The 18,109-nt window shown below is 43.1% G+C and overlaps 1 protein-coding gene across 2 annotated transcripts in view; it reads right to left on the bottom strand.

Moving 5' to 3' along the window:
- The window catches only part of LOC120065008 (SRSF protein kinase 1-like), a 52,952-nt gene extending 43,957 nt beyond the window's left edge, over nt 1-8,995 (bottom strand). The window contains exons 1-2 of one of the 2 annotated variants that reach the window (XM_039015646.1): nt 8,919-8,995; nt 8,207-8,261 (exon numbers count right to left, since the gene is read on the bottom strand). In XM_039015646.1, coding sequence (XP_038871574.1) covers nt 8,207-8,261; nt 8,919-8,931 — 68 coding nt within the window. In that variant the 5' untranslated portion in view covers nt 8,932-8,995. The remainder of the gene's footprint in view (nt 1-8,206; nt 8,262-8,918) is intronic. The other variant, XM_039015645.1, reaches the window with a different exon arrangement.
- Between the last annotated feature and the right edge of the window lie 9,114 nt (nt 8,996-18,109).

The raw sequence follows: 18,109 nt of genomic DNA on the forward strand, positions 1-18,109 counted from the left end.
CATATGTACTGCTTGCTGATGTGTCTGTAGCGCTCATGTTAGCACACATAGAACATATGTACTGCTTGCTGATGTGTCTGTAGCGCTCATGTTAGCACACATAGAACATATGTACTGCTTGCTGATGTGTCTGTAGCGCTCATGTTAGCACACATAGAACATATGTACTGCTTGCTGATGTGTCTGTAGCGCTCATGTTAGCACACATAGAACGTATGTACTGCTTGCTGATGTGTCTGTAGCGCTCATGTTAGCACACATAGAACGTATGTACTGCTTGCTGATGTGTCTGTAGCGCTCATGTTATTGTAGTTTGCAAAAGAAATTGCCACTGAATTGATGCAAATAATCATGATATCATTCAGCCAAGGGAAGATCCACCCATTTAATGTTATTATATGATGCAAAACGCATCATACCGGCTATATTTCTGTGTAGACGTACCCTCGCATCACACACACACACACACACACACACACACACACACACACACACACACACACACACACACACACACACACACACACACACACACACACACACACACACACACACACACGTTTCCTTTCAAAAAGTTCCAGGAAAATATGAATCACTGATGCATTTTATTAAAGTCTTATGATTACCTTTGGGCAAATTAAGGAATTCCTAAGTTCAATACATTTAGGAGATTTCCTACTGTTCAATACATTTTTGAATATTGTTGAATTCCGTTTATAATGTCTGGATTCCGTGATTCGGTCCAGGTTCTCCACAACGCAGATTTTAATAGGGCCCTAGGATGGGCCAATAAAGGCTTGCTTAAATGAGAACTGAGCAGCAGGATACAGTCACCTGGGGCTACAGCCAGGGACGCTGAGACATCAATCTGACACATACACTAGGGTTGGGCGATATTACAATAGTATCAGATATCGAAGAGGATTGACCTACATTGTCGATGGTGACGACACTGTGATGAGACAGACGATTCCAACTCGACAACCAATTCCAACTCGACACCACGCAGTAGAGCTGACTGGGCAGCCCATGGCAAAAGTGGCCTATTTCTTCGCTATAGTCTGCATAACCTATTTCAATCGAGATGTTATAAACCATTTTTTTTTTTTTTTTTTTTAATCCCCTTTTCTCCCCAATTTTCGTGGTATCCAATCGCTAGTAATTACTGTCTTGTCTCATCGCTACAACTCCCGTACGGGCTCGGGAGAGACGAAGGTCGAAAGCCATGCGTCCTCCGAAGCACAACCCAACCAAGCCGCACTGCTTCTTTAACACAGCGCGCCTCCAACCCGGAAGCCAGCCGCACCAATGTGTCTGAGGAAACACCGTGCACCTGGCCCCCTTGGTTAGCGCGCACTGCGCCCGGCCCGCCACAGGAGTCGCTGGAGCGCGATGAGACAAGGATATCCCTACCGGCCCAAACCCTCCCTAACCCGGACGACGCTAGCCCAATTGTGCGTCGCCCCACGGACCTCCCGGTCGCGGCCGGCTGCGACAGAGCCTGGGCGCGAACCCAGAGACTCTGGTGGCGCAGTTAGCACTGCGATGCAGTGCCCTAGACCACTGCGCCACCCGGGAGGCCATGTTATAAACCATTTACAGAATGTTCTCTTGCAATGTAGACAGAGCTAATATTTTCACCAAAGCAGTACACAATGTCAAGCCCAAAAAATATGCGTCTCTCCCACCGCGCTACTTCATGGTAAAACAATGAATTTACACAGAATAAATATATTTTAAAAATGTACGTTTTGAACATTCACACCAGCAGAGCTAAAGGACGATGGCCAGAGCTTACCCATGATGCTGCACAACGATTTAAGTCAATAAGTCATTGTTTTATTCAAGGTATGATATGTTTGGCCTTGAAGTGACAAATCCAACCTGCCCGCGTCAATGCTTTGTCTTTTCCTATGAGATGACGTGGAAATTATTTTTTGCCCGTTTCATTTCATGCCTAGGTTTTATTTGAACCTCACCACCCACCAGCATGTTTATTAAATCAAACTCCTGCGAAGTTGTTCCTCTTCGAGTCATGACTGAGACAAACAGCTTTTTGCCGTAACCATGGAGCAAATCAAAAAAGGGGCGCAAATGTATGATTTATCGCCCTTTTTTAGCAGAAAATTAACAATCTGTTGGATAGTTTGGACATTTTCTATATCTTGTTTTGCTAATCTGTATGAAAAAAATGACAATTTTATAACTGGTATAATTGCATCATATGACTAACAGTATAGCTTCCGTCCCTCTCCTCGCCCCTACCTGGGCTCGAACCAGGGTTGGGCGATCGACATCGCACATCGGCAACAGCCACCCTCGAAGCATCGTTACCCAACGCCCCACAAAAGCCCCACAAAAGCCGCGGCCCTTGCAGAGCAAGGGGAACAACTACTTCAAGGTCTCAGAGTGAAATCACCGATTGAAACGCTATTAGCGTGCACCCCGCTAACTAGTTAGCCATTTCACATCGGTTACACTTGCATACCCTGCTCCCCCCGTCAACCCAAGATGAATGGTTTTGACCACTTCACTACACACTTTACTGCTTTGATTGGTGCAGCCCCTGTGAGCACCATGAGCAAGGGCTGATTTGGCTTTGCTGTACCGCAGCCTGCCAGTAGTCTACCTACCAAAGACAGCACCATGTCCATTTCAATGTAGAAAAAGCGCATGTCTCTGGTGGAAGATGCCAAAACTTGAGATAATAGATAACGAAGTCAAAGAAACCGATTTACATCTGTGGCAACGTTTTCCTTATTATGTGAGTGACAAACCCAGCTCCAGAACTATTAGCCAGCTGGCTAATCTTTTGAGAACAGTGTAGTTAAAACAAAAATCAGCAACAGATAACATTAGCTAGCAAGATAAGGTTAGCAAGATACACTAACAGCTGTCATTTCCCTATTTGTTGGCATTCATTTTAAGCCTAAGGCCAAGATGCAACGTTCAGGCCCTACTTTACCCAGGACTGAGTGCATCTGCCAAAATGAAGGCCAGGCCCAAAATAACTTACTCCATTAGTAAATCCATTAGCTGGTCCTCTGTCACTTGCTCCCTGCATGAAGAGCAAGCCGCATGAGCTCTGCTCTTGGCAGCTCAGTCTGAGTATCCATAGCAACGGCTCTGCTTGGGCTGCTCTGCTCAATGAAGACACATGAGAACAGTTAGCCGTCAGCTACTTTTTGTCACACGAGACACAGACAAAACTCAAGGAACATTATTTTCTGTGAAATAATCTCTCCCGTCTTAAAACAGGCCCTACCCGACCCTAACCCATATGTTGCAGCCCGTCGGACTCGGGTAGCAGAGCTCGAACGTGGATATCACCAGGAGATTCTTTCCCACCCCAAATTCGTGAATTCACTAGCCTGTGTCAGTAGCTTGCGTCATCCTTCGGAGGTGGAACCTAAACGAGCATTTCCACTGGGCAGGAATTGCACACCCTCCAACCAGGATTTCTGGAAATCCAGGAACTTCCAATACATTTTGGAACCCTACTCACACATCTCCATACACGCCACACACAATTCTGCATACACCTCATGCACACATGTAATACACCATGCACACACACCACTCCTCCTAAACTCGCCATTCTCATCTAAATCAGGTGCCCAGTGGAGTGATGTCAGTCAACATCTGCTGCGTAGTAAAGAAAATTGATCAGGCCACCAGTAAGTCAGGTGCGCTGCACACACACAGATCAGGGATTGACATTAACTTTTTTGGCCAGACAGATTTTTTTACTTGTTCAAAAGCTTAAGCCACTTGTGGTCTAACACTTTCGGCCAAAAGGGCGCTTGCTCATTGACAATGGTATCACCCCCCAGCGGGCCATCCCAAAACAGTTATAGAAAATAAAAAAATAAAAACGAGAGACGAGAGACAGAGACAGAGAGGAGAGACGAGAGGAATCATGACATTGACAAAATATATTTAGTGGAGCCAAATCTTTTCAAATAGCCCATTCCACTCTGGTGGAGCTGTGGCTCGTCAGAGATGTGTAGTAGCCTAACCCTATCTGGCTATCTGTGTGTGCCGAAGCGCACAGATTGAGTGAGTGACAGTCAACAAGCCTTGCTGGCTGTGTGTCTGTGATGGGTTGTAAATCATCATGGGCTGCAGAGCAAATCTGCTGTCCTCAGAACTGGATAAATATAAACTGATTAGATTTTTTTTTTTGCCTCATCCTCCTCTCTTAGGCCTAGGCTACTACATGTGTTGTAGGTAGGTTGCACATTGCTAGAATAATATGGCAAATTTATTTTATAGGTTTTCCTCAGCTGTAGCGTAAGTTCTTTTGACTCATTAGATTTGACCATCTGAGGATCGTTTGCGCCATCACTCATTGTGGCCTAAAATATGTAATTAAAAATAAATCTGTGAATGAGAACAGCATAGACTCCTAATTTCATAATTAATTCCAATTTAAAAGCTGCAACTTTAGGACAATAAACACTTTATTGGAATAGTTTGGAAAAAACTCTTCATAACTATAATTTGTCTTCATGCTTTAATGAAATTTCAGTTAGTAGGATTAGGCTTTGGTCGTTTGGTTCGCAATGACGAGGGATTTCCTTCAGTCTTATAATGCTTTGCTCAACTGTAAGGTTTGTTAAAATGTATCATTGGATTTGTACATCCTGCTATTGTTTCTTCAATCTCTCTCATTATTACCTTAGGCCTCCCATGTTTTGGGGTTATTCAAAAACAAACTTTAAACTTTGAGGTAGCCGAGAACACTGTTCGATTCCTTCATCGTTTGATCATGAAATAGCGTGGCAGAAAAAATCTAGTACGCATGAAACTGAAGGAGTGGCTTAATAGGGACGTCACATTCATATCAAGTGGAGAGAACATTGAACATTTGGCCTTCTTTAACAATAAGACACCGGAGTGTCTATTGGCCTAGATCATCTGACATTTGAGAGAGAGAAAAAAAACTATATTTTGCGCTGCTTTGGTGAAACTCTTAGCTCGGGCTACATTGTTCTCTTGCTTTGTGTAAATATAACATTTATTGAAGTAGGCTTTAGGAATACAGGCAATTTACTCAATGTCAACCATGCACTGCCCTGCCTGATCCAATTCTGATCGGAGTAACCGATAGAGATTTTTTTTTTTACTTGTCCATTAGGACAACTGAAATCTGTATTCTGGTTGTCTGACCAATTTCTTTTTTTCTACTTGCCCGGAAAAGCAGACAAGCCTTAACGTAGAGCCTACACACACACAGCATCCAATCTGCCACTCACTTGCACCTCAGGCCGGTGGCCAGCTTGACAACGGCGGTGTTGAGAGAGACAATCCAGTCGAGAAGCCACATGGCCCAGAGGCAGGGGAAGGCTCGGCCAGGCTAACCCAGGAATGGTGCTCTGATCTGGGGCTCGCTCGCTACACCGCTCCCCAGCTCTCCCCTGTACCACACCAGAACTGAACACACTGCGCAACTAATGCTAGTGAGCTACTGAGGCGAGAGAGAAATAGGAAGAAAGAGAGGAGGAAAGGGAGGGTGTGGAGGGATGAAGACTGGAAAAAGAGAAGAGGGAGGGAAGGAAGGAGAGAAGAGAGCAGGACTGAGACAGGAGAATGGAAGGCAAGTGTGCGAGAGCACTGCAGCGGAATTCAAAAACGGGAAGATTCTTCCCCAGTGTTGTGTAGATTGAGACTGGCACTGTTAGGCCATTTTAGGACAACCAGAGACAGAGCCGGAGGACTGGAGGTGTGTGTGTGTGTGTGTGTGTGTCTGGGTTTCCTTTAGCCGGTAATTTAAATGCCGACAAACAAAATTGCGGCCAGGCCAATTGTCCAGGAGAAGAAATAAAATCCCATTGCGAAATAATGCTTTTGTGCCTATTCATTGATGGAAATACCAGTCAAATCAAATGTTATTGGTCACATACACATGGTTAGCAGATGTTAATGCGAGTGTAGCGAAATGCTTGTGCTTCTAGTTCCGACCGTGCAGTAATATCTAACAAGTAATCTAACAATTTCACAACAACTACCTTATACACACAAGTGTAAAGGAATGAATAAGAAAATGTACATATAAACATATGGATGAGCGATGGCCGAACGGCATAGGCAAGGTGCAGTAGATGGTATAGAGTACAGTATATACACATATGAGATGAGTAATGTAGGGTATGTAAATATTATATAAAGTGGCATTGTTTAAAGTGACTAGTGATACATTTATTACATCCAATTTATTATTATTAAAGTGGCTAGAGATTTTAGTCAGTATGTTGGCAGCAGCCACTCAATGTTAGTGATGGCTGTTTAACAGTCTGATGGCCTTGAGATAGAAGCTGTTTTTCAGTCTCTCGGTACCAGCTTTGATGCACCTGTACTGAGCTCGCCTTCTGGATGATAGCGGGGTGAACAGGCAGTGGCTCGGTGGTTGTTGTCCTTGATGATCTTTTTGGCCTTCCTGTGACATTGGGTGGTGTAGGTCTCCTGGAGTGCAGGTAGTTTGCCCCCGGTGATACGTTGTGCAGACCTCACTACCCTCTGGAGAGCCTTGCGGTTGTGGGTGGAGCGGTGATACAGCCCGACAGGATCTGTAAAAGTTTGTGAGTGTTTTTGGTGACAAGCCAAATTTCTTCAGCCTCCTGAGGTTGAAGAGGCGCTGTTGTGCCTTCTTCACCACACTGTCTTTGTAGGGGGACGATTTCAGTTTGTCCATGATGTGTACGCTGAGGAACTTAAACTGTTTACCTTCTCCACTACTGTCCCATCGATGTGGATAGGGGGGTGCTCCCTCTGCTGTTTCCATAAGTCCACGATCATCTCCATTGTTTTGTTGAGTGTGAGGTTATTTTCCTGACACCACACTCCGAGGGCCCTCACCTCCTCCATGTAGGCCGTCTCGTCGTTGTTGGTAATCAAGCCTACCACTGCAGTCAATGTAATTCATTTGACCAGTCATGCTTATCGGTCTATTCGGTTAATTTGCATAATTTGGTGCAATTAAATTGGCATGTGTATATTCGTTCTGTATCTTACACAGCATTTTCTGCCTTTGAGCAGAAAATATGTCAGACAGCACGAGAGCTGATGCTACAGGTCCTCAAACAGCTCTTTCGTTGCTGCTGGAGTGAAACCTGCTTTTATTAGCCCAATCATTGCGCAACAATTCTACATGTAATTGCGTGTTAAAAACTGTTTTGATGGCTACGAAGAGCAACTATTTTTATTTCTCAACTGGTAATTGAAGTGCGCTTCCCATTCACCATTCAAATGCATAGGCAACAGAAGACAGGCTTCACTTTGCAATGAGCTGGAGGCAGTATGCATTTTGAAAGCATATGCTTAATTTGAAACCTTAACGTTTTACTACGTATTATGAGGCATGTCTTACCTTGCTTCAAAGTAGCCTAGCCAAAATCCAACCACATCCGGATGTAATTTTTTAATAAAGACTTCCATATTGGTTTTCAAATGAACTTTCTTTCATTGTCCAGTATATTGATGAGGAAAAACATTTGATCAATTTTAGAATAAGGCTGTACTGCTCTCATGCTTTGGGCTGTAGGTGTGATTGCATAGCAGTGCTCGTAGGGCCGAAGGCCTGTAGGGTTGTGTGTGATGTATACTGACTGAGGGAGATAGATTGTGTGTGAGTGTCAGTGTTTGTGTGCTCAGAGGAGAAGCTAATCGAGCTCATCAATAATTGGCAGAGCTTTGGCTCGAGCATCATCTCCCTGAATCGCCACCCCCCCACACACACATAGGTATTCAGTGAAAGCATAAAATGGACCATACCGTTATAGGAGCACCACTGTCAACAGGAATAATGTCAACTGTCCTTTCATTTATTTGTTAATTCATTCATGAGTAGTAACAGCGCAGGTTCCTTCTCCATTAAACCCTGAGGTAGTGAAGGAGGGGAGGAACCCCATTGACACAATTGAGATGCAGCTCTGGACAAAACAATGGCATCGGGCAACATTCACTTCACATGTCAGTTCAGTGAATGAGTCAACCACACAAACCAGGATACGGAATGCACTTAATGGACGAGAGCAAAATTAGGATTCTGTGGCATAATGAAAACCAAATACCAACAAGAAAGATTCCAATCAGACATATCTAACTGATAACCAGGATCGAAGACTATAAAGTCAATTCGGTCATGCAGAGGGGCGCTCTCTCGACAGTCCAAATTACTAACTAATAAAAGTTACTAGGCACTCACTTTTTGCCGGGTCTTTTCGTCTTTGTCCTTTTCTTCCTCGCCTGGAGTGCAAGAACTGTCACGGGGTAGATGACAAAATAACGTTACCATCGTTTCATTTGGCAGACCTTTCACTTTCATAACAGTACGTATTAACGTTAGTTTGATACACAACCTTGTAGCTAACGTTAGCTAGTTAATTATAATATTGGTTGTTAGTTATAACGTAAACACCATAGTGTTACATAGTGATAAGGGGGGGGCTAAAGTATATGCGCACAAAGTTGCAATATGGAACTAACTAGCCAGATAACGTTAGCTGCTAAGAAAGCTAGCGAGCAGGTGTTAGATGCTGAAATGGCCAGAATTAGTTAAGTTAGCTAGCTACAAAATACAGGTGTTTCCCACACGTGGGTTTTGTTTATTCAATTGCACAAACGAGTTTAATAATGTTTATCAAATAATATCAGGATTGTGCAGCTGTGAAAACCTCCACCGCTAACTAGTGACGTTAGCTAACTAGCTTTACAGCTCATGGTAGCTAGCATTTCGTGCCTAGCTAGCTACAACGCGTGGTTCGCTATTGTCTAGTTCCACAAAAAAATCCACGGCCTTGACAATTCCTTCAATAACAGTCATATGTCCAAAATCAGCGGCCTCAGCTTGTTGGATCATTGATGTGCGCATTCACTGATACTGTTCATTTATCATCCTTATTCTTTAAGCAGATTACCTTTCCTTTCCATGCTGTAAACGGGCCGGGGATGGGGTTCAAATTGGAGTTGAGCGATATGTTTTCAGTGTAGTAGTCAGAGCGCAGGCGTCCCTTGGTCATTGCAATCTGGAATTCTTGGGACGTCCATAACCCTAATCTGTACCAGAGTATGTGAACGGAGTTGAGCGCTCATCGATCGATGTCATTTCCTACCGCTTCACGCTCACAGGAAAAAAAAACGGCCGCTCCAAATTCGCCCCATTCATTAAAATCACAATTTAACCATCACCCATCTATTTTTGTGACTACTGGACCATCCTTGGGGGACGTCCCAACGATCCAAAAGAGCACGGACCGGCGTTCCCTTACAGGCAAAACTTCACAAACGTTCCCTCTTTGACCACGGCGTCATCGTTACCGTCTGTCCCTTTGATAGGCCTACATGAAACAAAATGATAATTTTTGCTACATGTCCTCTTAGAAAACAAATGTTTACGGATCATATTGATATATGATTATATCGAATCGCTTTAACTGGATAAACAGTATTCCTGGTTCACTTGCCCCAAAATCTATCTTCATCATGCAGATGTGGCCCAGGCCAAATCTAGGCCCACTTTATTGATAATAGGAGTTTGCCATGCATTTAATCGATTACTACATTTTCCAGAACTGCATGCAGGTTGGATGGATGCTGCACTGTCAAGATCCAACGTGTTCAACCCAACACCAGTGTAGTGGTTCCACCTAGTGGTAGCAGTATGCACAACACCATACCTGGGGCGTATTCATTACGCCGATTCTGTTGCAAACGTTTCTTAAACGGAAGCAAACGAAACGGGGAGTGACCTACCTGAATTTGTAAAATAGAAACTCTCGTTTTAGTTGGAAAACGAAACGTTTTGCAACTGTTTTGACTAATGATTAAACCCCTGATCATAGGTACAGTAAAATCAAATAAAAGTTTATTGGTTGTGTACACAGTTTTTCAGATGTTATCGCAGGTGCAGCAAAATGCTTATGTTTGCATTTCCAACAATGCAGCAATATTTATCAATACAATAACAATGCACACATAATAACAAGAAAAAGTAACAAGAAATGAATGTGCAATATGCAGAAATCGCTCCGCCACCTCCTGGTTGCTAAAATTAGAATAGTTAACCTAATTTTAGTTTATGTGACAACACAAGGAAGTGTAGGGAATCATTTTACATGTACGTCATTTAGCAGACACTTGTATCCTGAGCGATTTACAGGAGTAATTAGGATTAAGTGCCTTGCTCAAGGGCACATAGACAGATTTTTCACCCAGTTGGCTCAGGGATTCGAAACCAGCGACCTTTCAGTAATAAGCTATAGGACTGTTTCGCTAGCACAGACTGGAATATGTTCCAGGATCAATCTGATGGGATTGAGTACGTACGTACATATCCCAACCAGAAGCCATGGATTACAGGCAACATCTACATTGAGCAAAAGACTAGCGCTGCCGCTTTCAATGAGCGGGACACTAATCCGGAAGATTATAAGAAATCCCCACTACGCACTCTGACGAACCATCAAACAGGCAAAGTGTCAATACTGGACCAAGATTGAATCCTACTACACCGTCTCTGATGCTCGTCGGATGTGGCAGGGCTTGCAAACTATCACAGATTACAAAGGGAAACCTAGCCATGAGCTGTCCAGTGACGCGAGCCTATCAGACAAGCTAAATACCTTCTATGCACGTTTCGATACTAGCAGCACTGAACTATGCATGAGAGCACCAGCTGTTCCAGACGACTGTGTGATCATGCTCTCCATAGCCGATGTGAGTAAAACCATTAAACCGGTTAACATTTACAAGGCCGCAGGGTCAGACTGATTACCAGGACGCACACTCAGCGCATGCAGTGACCAGCTGGCAAGTGTCTTCCCTGACATTTTCAACATCTCCCGGACCCAGTCTGTAATACCTACATGTTTCAAGCAGACCACCATAGTCCCTGTGCCCAAAAACGCCAAGGTAACCTGTCTAAATGACTATCGCCCCCATAGCACTCACATCTGTAGCCATGACATACTTTGAAAGACACCCTGGACCCACTCCAATTCCTGTACCACCCCAACAGATCCAGAGATGATGCAATCTCTATTGCACTCCACACTGCCCTTTCTCACCTGGACAAAAGGAACACCTATGTGAGAATGCTGTTCATTGACTACAGCTCAGCGTTCAACACCAATGTGCCCACAAAGCTCATCACTAAGCTGAGGACCCTTGAATTAAACACCTCCCTCTGCAACTGGATCCTGGACTTCCTGACGTGCCGCCCCCAGGTAGAGAGGGTAGGCAACAACACATCTACCACGCTGATCCTCAACATGGGGGCCCCTCGGGGGTGCATGCTTAGTCCACTCCTATACTCCCTGATCACCCACGACTGCGTGGCCACACATGACTCCAACAACATCATTAAGTTTGCAGACAGCACGATGGTGGTAGACCTAATCACCAACGACGATGTGACAGCCTACAGAGAAGAGGCCAGAGTCCTGGTAGTGAGGTGCCAGGACAACAACCTCTCCCTCAACATCAGCAAGTTGAAGGAGCTGATCATGTATTACAGGAAATGTAAGGCCGGGCATGCCCCCATCCACATCGACGGGGCTGTTGTGGAACAGGTCGGGAGCTTCAAGTTTTTCAGTGTCCACATCACTATGGAACTATCATGGTCCACACATATCAACACAGTCGGGAAGAGGGCACGACAATGCCTCGTCGCTCTCAGGAGGCTGTAAAGATTCGGGCATGGGCCCTCAGATCCTCAAAAAGTTCTACAGCTGCTCTAAGTGTTGCCAGGACAATAACCTCTTATGAATGAGCTAATCGTGGACTTCAGGAGTGCAGTGGAGAGGGTGAAAAGCGTTACGTTTCTCGGCGTACATATCACTGACAACCTGAAATGGTCCATCCACACAAACAGTGGTGAGGAAAACTCAGGAGGCTGATTAAATAATTTGGTGTGATGAACCAACAACAAAGGGAGAGAATGCGTTTCCACTGCTACAATGGCGGCAAACTTTACACCACTCCAGCCGACTCTTGACATTGCGCATGGTGATCTTAGGCTTGGGTGCGGCTGCTCAGCCATGGAAACCCATTCCATGAAGCTCCCGACTAACAGTTCTTGTGCTGATGTTGCATCCAGAGGCAGTTTGGAACTCGGTAGTGAGTGTTGCAACCCAGGACAAACGATTTTTACGCGCTACGCACTTCAGCACTCGGCAGTCCCATTCTGTGAGCCTGGCTTACCACTTTGGGGCTGAGCCATTGTTGCTCCTAGATGTTTCCATTTCACAATAACAGCAGGGCAAAAATTTGACGAACTGACTTGACGAACATACTTGACGGTGATGACGGTGCCACGTTCAAAGTCACTGAGCTCTTCAGTAAGGCCATTCTACCACCAATGTTTGTCTATGGAGATTGCATGGCTGTGTGCTCGCTTTTAAACACCTGTCAGCAATGAGTGTGGCTGAAATAGCAGAATGCACTAATTTGAAGGGGTGTCCACATGCTTTTGTGGATATAGAATAAATTATATAAAGAATTATAGTAAAAAGCTCTGGAGTACTTTAAATTAAATTTAAAAAATGAATGGTACTAAAATGACAGATGTGGTGTTTTTTGCTCCTGCACATAATTACATAACCTGAGCTTCCCCAGTAAAATGAATCCAGTCCGAATAGGCCCCTTCCTCAATTAAGGCTTTGTTTTGTCTGCCCAATGCAATTGCAAAGTAGCCAAGATTGTCGATAAAGGGTTTGGCTCCTGAGACCAATTGGAAATACATTTTAATCACCAAAGCTTTATTAAAATATAAAAAGTTTGAGAGGTGTAAAACAGTTAGCTGACGTTCCCTTTTTATATATGCATTGTAGGCAGGCCCACATTATTTTACCCATGCAGGTCCCGTTTGGATATGCGTAAAACCCTCCATATATAGCCCTATTCGGACAGGATTCATTTTACAAAACTCAACATCATTTTTTTAAATTCATGCCAGCAAAGCCACTACACAACACAACACTAAACAATACCTGAATTGCACTATAACGGTGACAAATGGTGCCCGCAAACTGTTAGGGCCTACTTATAGCTGTCCCAACAGCAGAGCTTTCTTTTCAGCACCATGGAGTGAATCCTTTCCACCGCTACACCTGGCTATCAGCGGAGCCTTGTCTGGCAGCGAAACAGTTCATTCAGCCTCATTTACTGCCTTCTTAAAAAACATAGCTGATATGGCTGACTTGCTTAAACAAATGTGGTTTCTAATGACAATAGAAATGCATAAACTATGGCATAAGATAATGGAACAATGAGCAGATAAGAGGCAATCTGTAATTCTGATTAAGACATTAATGAACGAGCTAAGACGGACGTAGTCAATATAACTATTTGTTCAGCACTTTTGAAATGTACAGCAACATAATTCAGAACATGGGCCATTCTTACAGTATTCTCCCTGTACACCAAGTCAGAACCGTAGGATAAATAAAGGGGGCATATAAGCAGACAATGAAAGCTCTTTGTCACGCCTGCTCTCACTCTCCCACATTGGTGCTCGAGGGCCAGGCTACCCTTCATTACGCACAGCTTCACCATCAATATGCGCAGCAGCACTCATTGGACTCACCTGGACTCCTTCCCTTTGTTGATTGCCCCGTTTGTAACTGTCTGCTCCCCCATTTGTTCCCGGTGACTGCATTAATGTCGTAATGTGTTCTTGTCCAGACACTGTCCTGTTTCGCTCCATGTCCGTTGACAATTAAATGTTCACTCCCTGTATCTGCTTCTCGTCTCTACCAGTGTCGATCTTTTCAGAATGCTGACACCACTAAAAGAAGCATCAGGGAGTTTTTTGTTTTTGTTTTGGTTGGTGATGTCGGGTCCAGGTGCCGTCGCCGAGGGAATGGAAGGGCCCTAGGCTGCCTTTCATTGCGCACACTTGTCACCATCATTACGCGCATTAGAGCTCATTGGACTCACCTGGACTCCTTCACTTTGTTGATTGCCCCGTCTATAACTGTCTGCTCCCCCGTTTGTTCCTGGTGTCTGCATTAATGTTGTTATGTGTTCTTGTCCAGACGCTGTCCTGTCCTGTGCTCTTCCATGTCCATTGATAATTAAATGTTCACTCCCTGTACCTGCTTCTCGTCTCTACCAGAGTCGATCCTTACTCTCTTACAATATTCGATGATGACATTTCTCTAAAACAGGCTATAGGCTACATGTGCACCACAGTCAGAACAGTAGGCTAAGTTATGATGTGGAAAGGGACCAAATTATTAGGATGAGGCACATGGGCTACTAATAAATTACTACACAACGAACACTTAGTATTACTTTCTTAGCTACAGTATACATATCTCCCTGGCATATCACATAATTTATGTAGCAGCATACAATACATTTTGGGACTCACAGAAGGATCAACAAGGTTTAATATGGAACAAGTGTGGTATTTTAGGGTCCTCCCAAGGTGACAATAACACTCCAACTAACACTACAGTACAACTTGGCCCACGACTCCCTACCGTTCTCGGAACTCTGAAAAAAACAAGGTCGAATTATGACGTCAGTGATCTTCAGGTCGAAGAGGCCTGAGTTTCCGAACTTGGAATTTCGAGTTGGATGACTGTTCAAAGCTATTTTTTCCCCAAAAAAATATTTTGAAGTTACCAGTTGTCTTGAACTCACTGAAGGCCTGTGAATACTTATGTAAATGAGATTTTTCTGTAAATTTGCTAAACATTCTACAAACATGTTTTCACTTCATCATTATGAGGTATTGTGTGTAGATCGGTCAGAAAAGTATATGTATTCCGTTTTTAATTCAGGCTGTAACACAACCAAATGTGAAATAAATCAAGCGTTATGAAAACTTTCTGAAGGCACTGTAAATGTATTGACGCAGAAGAGTAGCCTCGACGTAGGCATAATTTGGCTAAGTAATTGTCTGCAAGTAAACATGTTATCTAAATCATCATAATTGACACAGGCTACATTTCCAGTCAAATTATAAATGGTGGTGTAGTTCCAACTTTCGGATAGACACGTAACAGCGTCAGATCAGCTGGTCTGCTATTTAGATTTTTTTTCATTGCAAGCAGCGTTATTTTAGCTAGGAGCGCTGCGTAATCTCCCATTTAATAGAGAAATCCAGCGGTAACTTGCAGGCAACCTATGGCTTGTATTCATGGATGCCAAGGGAAGCCAGGCTTCCCCAAATATTTGACCAATATTTTTTTTATTACTATTAAATTATTGATTTTTCACCTCTGTGTTTTCATAATTTTCCTCAGTGGCTGACTCTCACCGGAGAAATCATCAGAGCGAGGGAAACAGAACCCCTCAGTCTCAGTATGTGTAGCCCATGTATCTGATGCTCCCTTTATATATTTTTTTAATTAAATAATTTGCCAATCAGTGTTGAGCTGAGCTCAGCTGTGGGTTGTCCTGGTGCAGCAAAATGCCTCCCAAGGGAGGCCAGTTTGGATTTGGCTTCACACCAATCAAATCACATCCTAAGCACAACATCATTTTCATTTCTTGTCCACTTGTGTTGATGTCCTGCAGTAGCTAGCTTGCTAAATCAGCCCATTCCTAATCCATAGATGGAGATGTGGATTTGGATTTATGGTGTTGACAGGCCAATGATTATGAGGGCGATTCGAATTTATCAATAAATTAATATTCTGTGCCACTGGCCAGAAAAGATTGAAGTTCAATATGTAGCCTAGCCCTTTAAGATTCACTTTAACAAGGTATTAATAAGAAATTACACTGGTCACTCAAAACAACTTTGTTTTCAATTGTATGTTTGTGCCTAGTTGTGTGTAATTGTGTCTTTATGTTTTTAATAAAAAATAGAGCTGCATTGTGAAACAGCTGGACTGTGTCTCAGTGTTTTGGTGTTAATTATTACCAGTATTTGTAATCTCAGTCTTCTGTATTTGGTTCAGTCTGTATGATGACTCAGACGGCTTGTTCAATTCCATGAACAACATTTCAATCAGTGAGTTCAAGCAACTGATGTCAAACAACATACAGCTTAGTCTTTTGCCAGATGTAGGCCGGACGGCTTGGCACTCTACCTGGCTGGTACTAGTCTACCAAACGTGATCTAGTCTCGCTAGGCAGACGGGTTGCCTCCCACATTCTCACATGAGCTCAACGTGATCGGGTTGCTTCTCACCGAGAGAGAATGTGGTGATGTAGTTCTAACTTCTGACCACTAGAGAACAGCGTCTTACTTATTTTCACTAGAAAGTACTCCCTCCTAATGTTGTCATACACACCATTTGATGACAATAGGATCACAGAGGGATTAACCATACTCAGCAATATGTTTTATATTAGGATATGTATTGGTGACCAGGCATCACACTGTTGTCTTCTGTTGCAATTAAATTTTTTCATGTTTTGTGGCAACAGTGAGAGAAGCATGCGTCCTCACACAAACACACATCTTCACAAAATGTACCTACATGTCAGACGACATATCGGATTGTACACTGAGGCTAGGGTGTTTGCAGCAACTACTGTGTTTAAAAAAAATACATCCTTAGTTGTAGACACAACAAAAAGCCAAGAATATCTATCACGGCAACTACATATTTTCACATACAGTACTTCGGCCGAAGCCAAAAAATCTGCTTGAACGTTTCCTGTCCTAAACCAGAGGTGAGTTGGCTGTTTAGTGGCAGGGGTCACCACAGTTCACACCAAGATGATGAGGCTTGAGTCTATACTCCCTATACTGTGAAAAGATACTGTAGAGAAGTCAAACATCACATCTTATCACAGGTGCAAGGCAAACACTTTCCTCAGCATGTAGTCCCACAGATGAACAAAACAACTGTCAACTGACTGTGGTAAAAAATGCTGTCAAGTGCCCGGAGACATGAGGAGCTGCAGGGACCTTTGACCTAAATATATTCATAGGGTATATGAATAGGGTGTGTGAGAGGGAAGAGAGGGAGTGTTGTTGAAAGAAGGGGGTCCAGAAGCTTTTCTATGCTGCTGCCTGTCAGTGGGAAATAACAACTGGATTGAAATAACACTGCAGTCAAATATTATAGTTCAAAACACATTTGATGATGGAAAGTGCTAATGATAACGTTTTTAGTGTTCATAGAGATTACCCTACTACAGTGCCTTCAGAATGTATTCATACCCCTTGACTTATTCCACGTTTTGTTGTGTTACAGCTAATCAAAATGGATAGATGTTTTTTTTTTAAATCTCACCCATCTACACACAATGCCCCGTAATGACAAAGTGAAAACATGTTTTAAGAAATATTTGCACATTTACTTAACGTGAAAAACAGAAATATCTCATTTGCATGAGTATTCAACCCCTTGCAGTTGACCGGGGCAGCTGGGAAAGTGTCTAAGAGCTATGCACGTCTGGATTGTACAATATTTGCACGTTATTCTTTTTACAATTCTTAACTTTATTGTGTACATTGTTTGCTGTTTTTATCAATTCCCCATTACCTACAGTATATAACTAGCTGTAGCCTACATTTACCGTTAATTCCCATCATTTCTCATCTGCAATGTTTGTTTGGTTTGGTTGCAGTCAATATATTCTATTCCAGTCATTTACCTTTCTCATTGTCAGAGTGAACATGTGTTTTGCAAAACTCACAACCTATGCTACACTTGTAAGAAACACGTTTTTGTTTATTTCATTCCATTTACGAGTTTTGTCAATGTATTCATCGTCTTTTGTTTGACATGCTTCTGTCAATGTTGAGTAACGGTGCGCACCTGATTTCGCATAGAGAAGTAGCACGAGCCTAACTGGCCTGCGCACAACTGTAGGCCAATACAGTGCATTCGGAAATAATTCAGAGCGCTTGACTTTTTGTTACATTACAGCCTTATTCTAAAATTTATTAAATTGCTTTTTTTTACCTCGTCAATCTACACACAATACCCCATAATGACAAAGCAAAAACAGGTTTTTAGAAATTTTTGCACAAAAAACAAAAACTGAAATATCACATTTACATAAGTATTCAGACACTTTACTCAGTACTTTGTTGAAGCACCTTTTTCAGTGATTACAGCCACGAGTCTTCTTATGTATAAGCTTGGCACACCTGTATTTGCGATGTGAAGTAAGGTTTTCATCGAGCAGCTCTCTG

Source organism: Salvelinus namaycush, chromosome 20 (genome assembly GCF_016432855.1).
Source record: "Salvelinus namaycush isolate Seneca chromosome 20, SaNama_1.0, whole genome shotgun sequence".
In the NCBI taxonomy this organism is placed as follows: domain Eukaryota; kingdom Metazoa; phylum Chordata; class Actinopteri; order Salmoniformes; family Salmonidae; genus Salvelinus; species Salvelinus namaycush.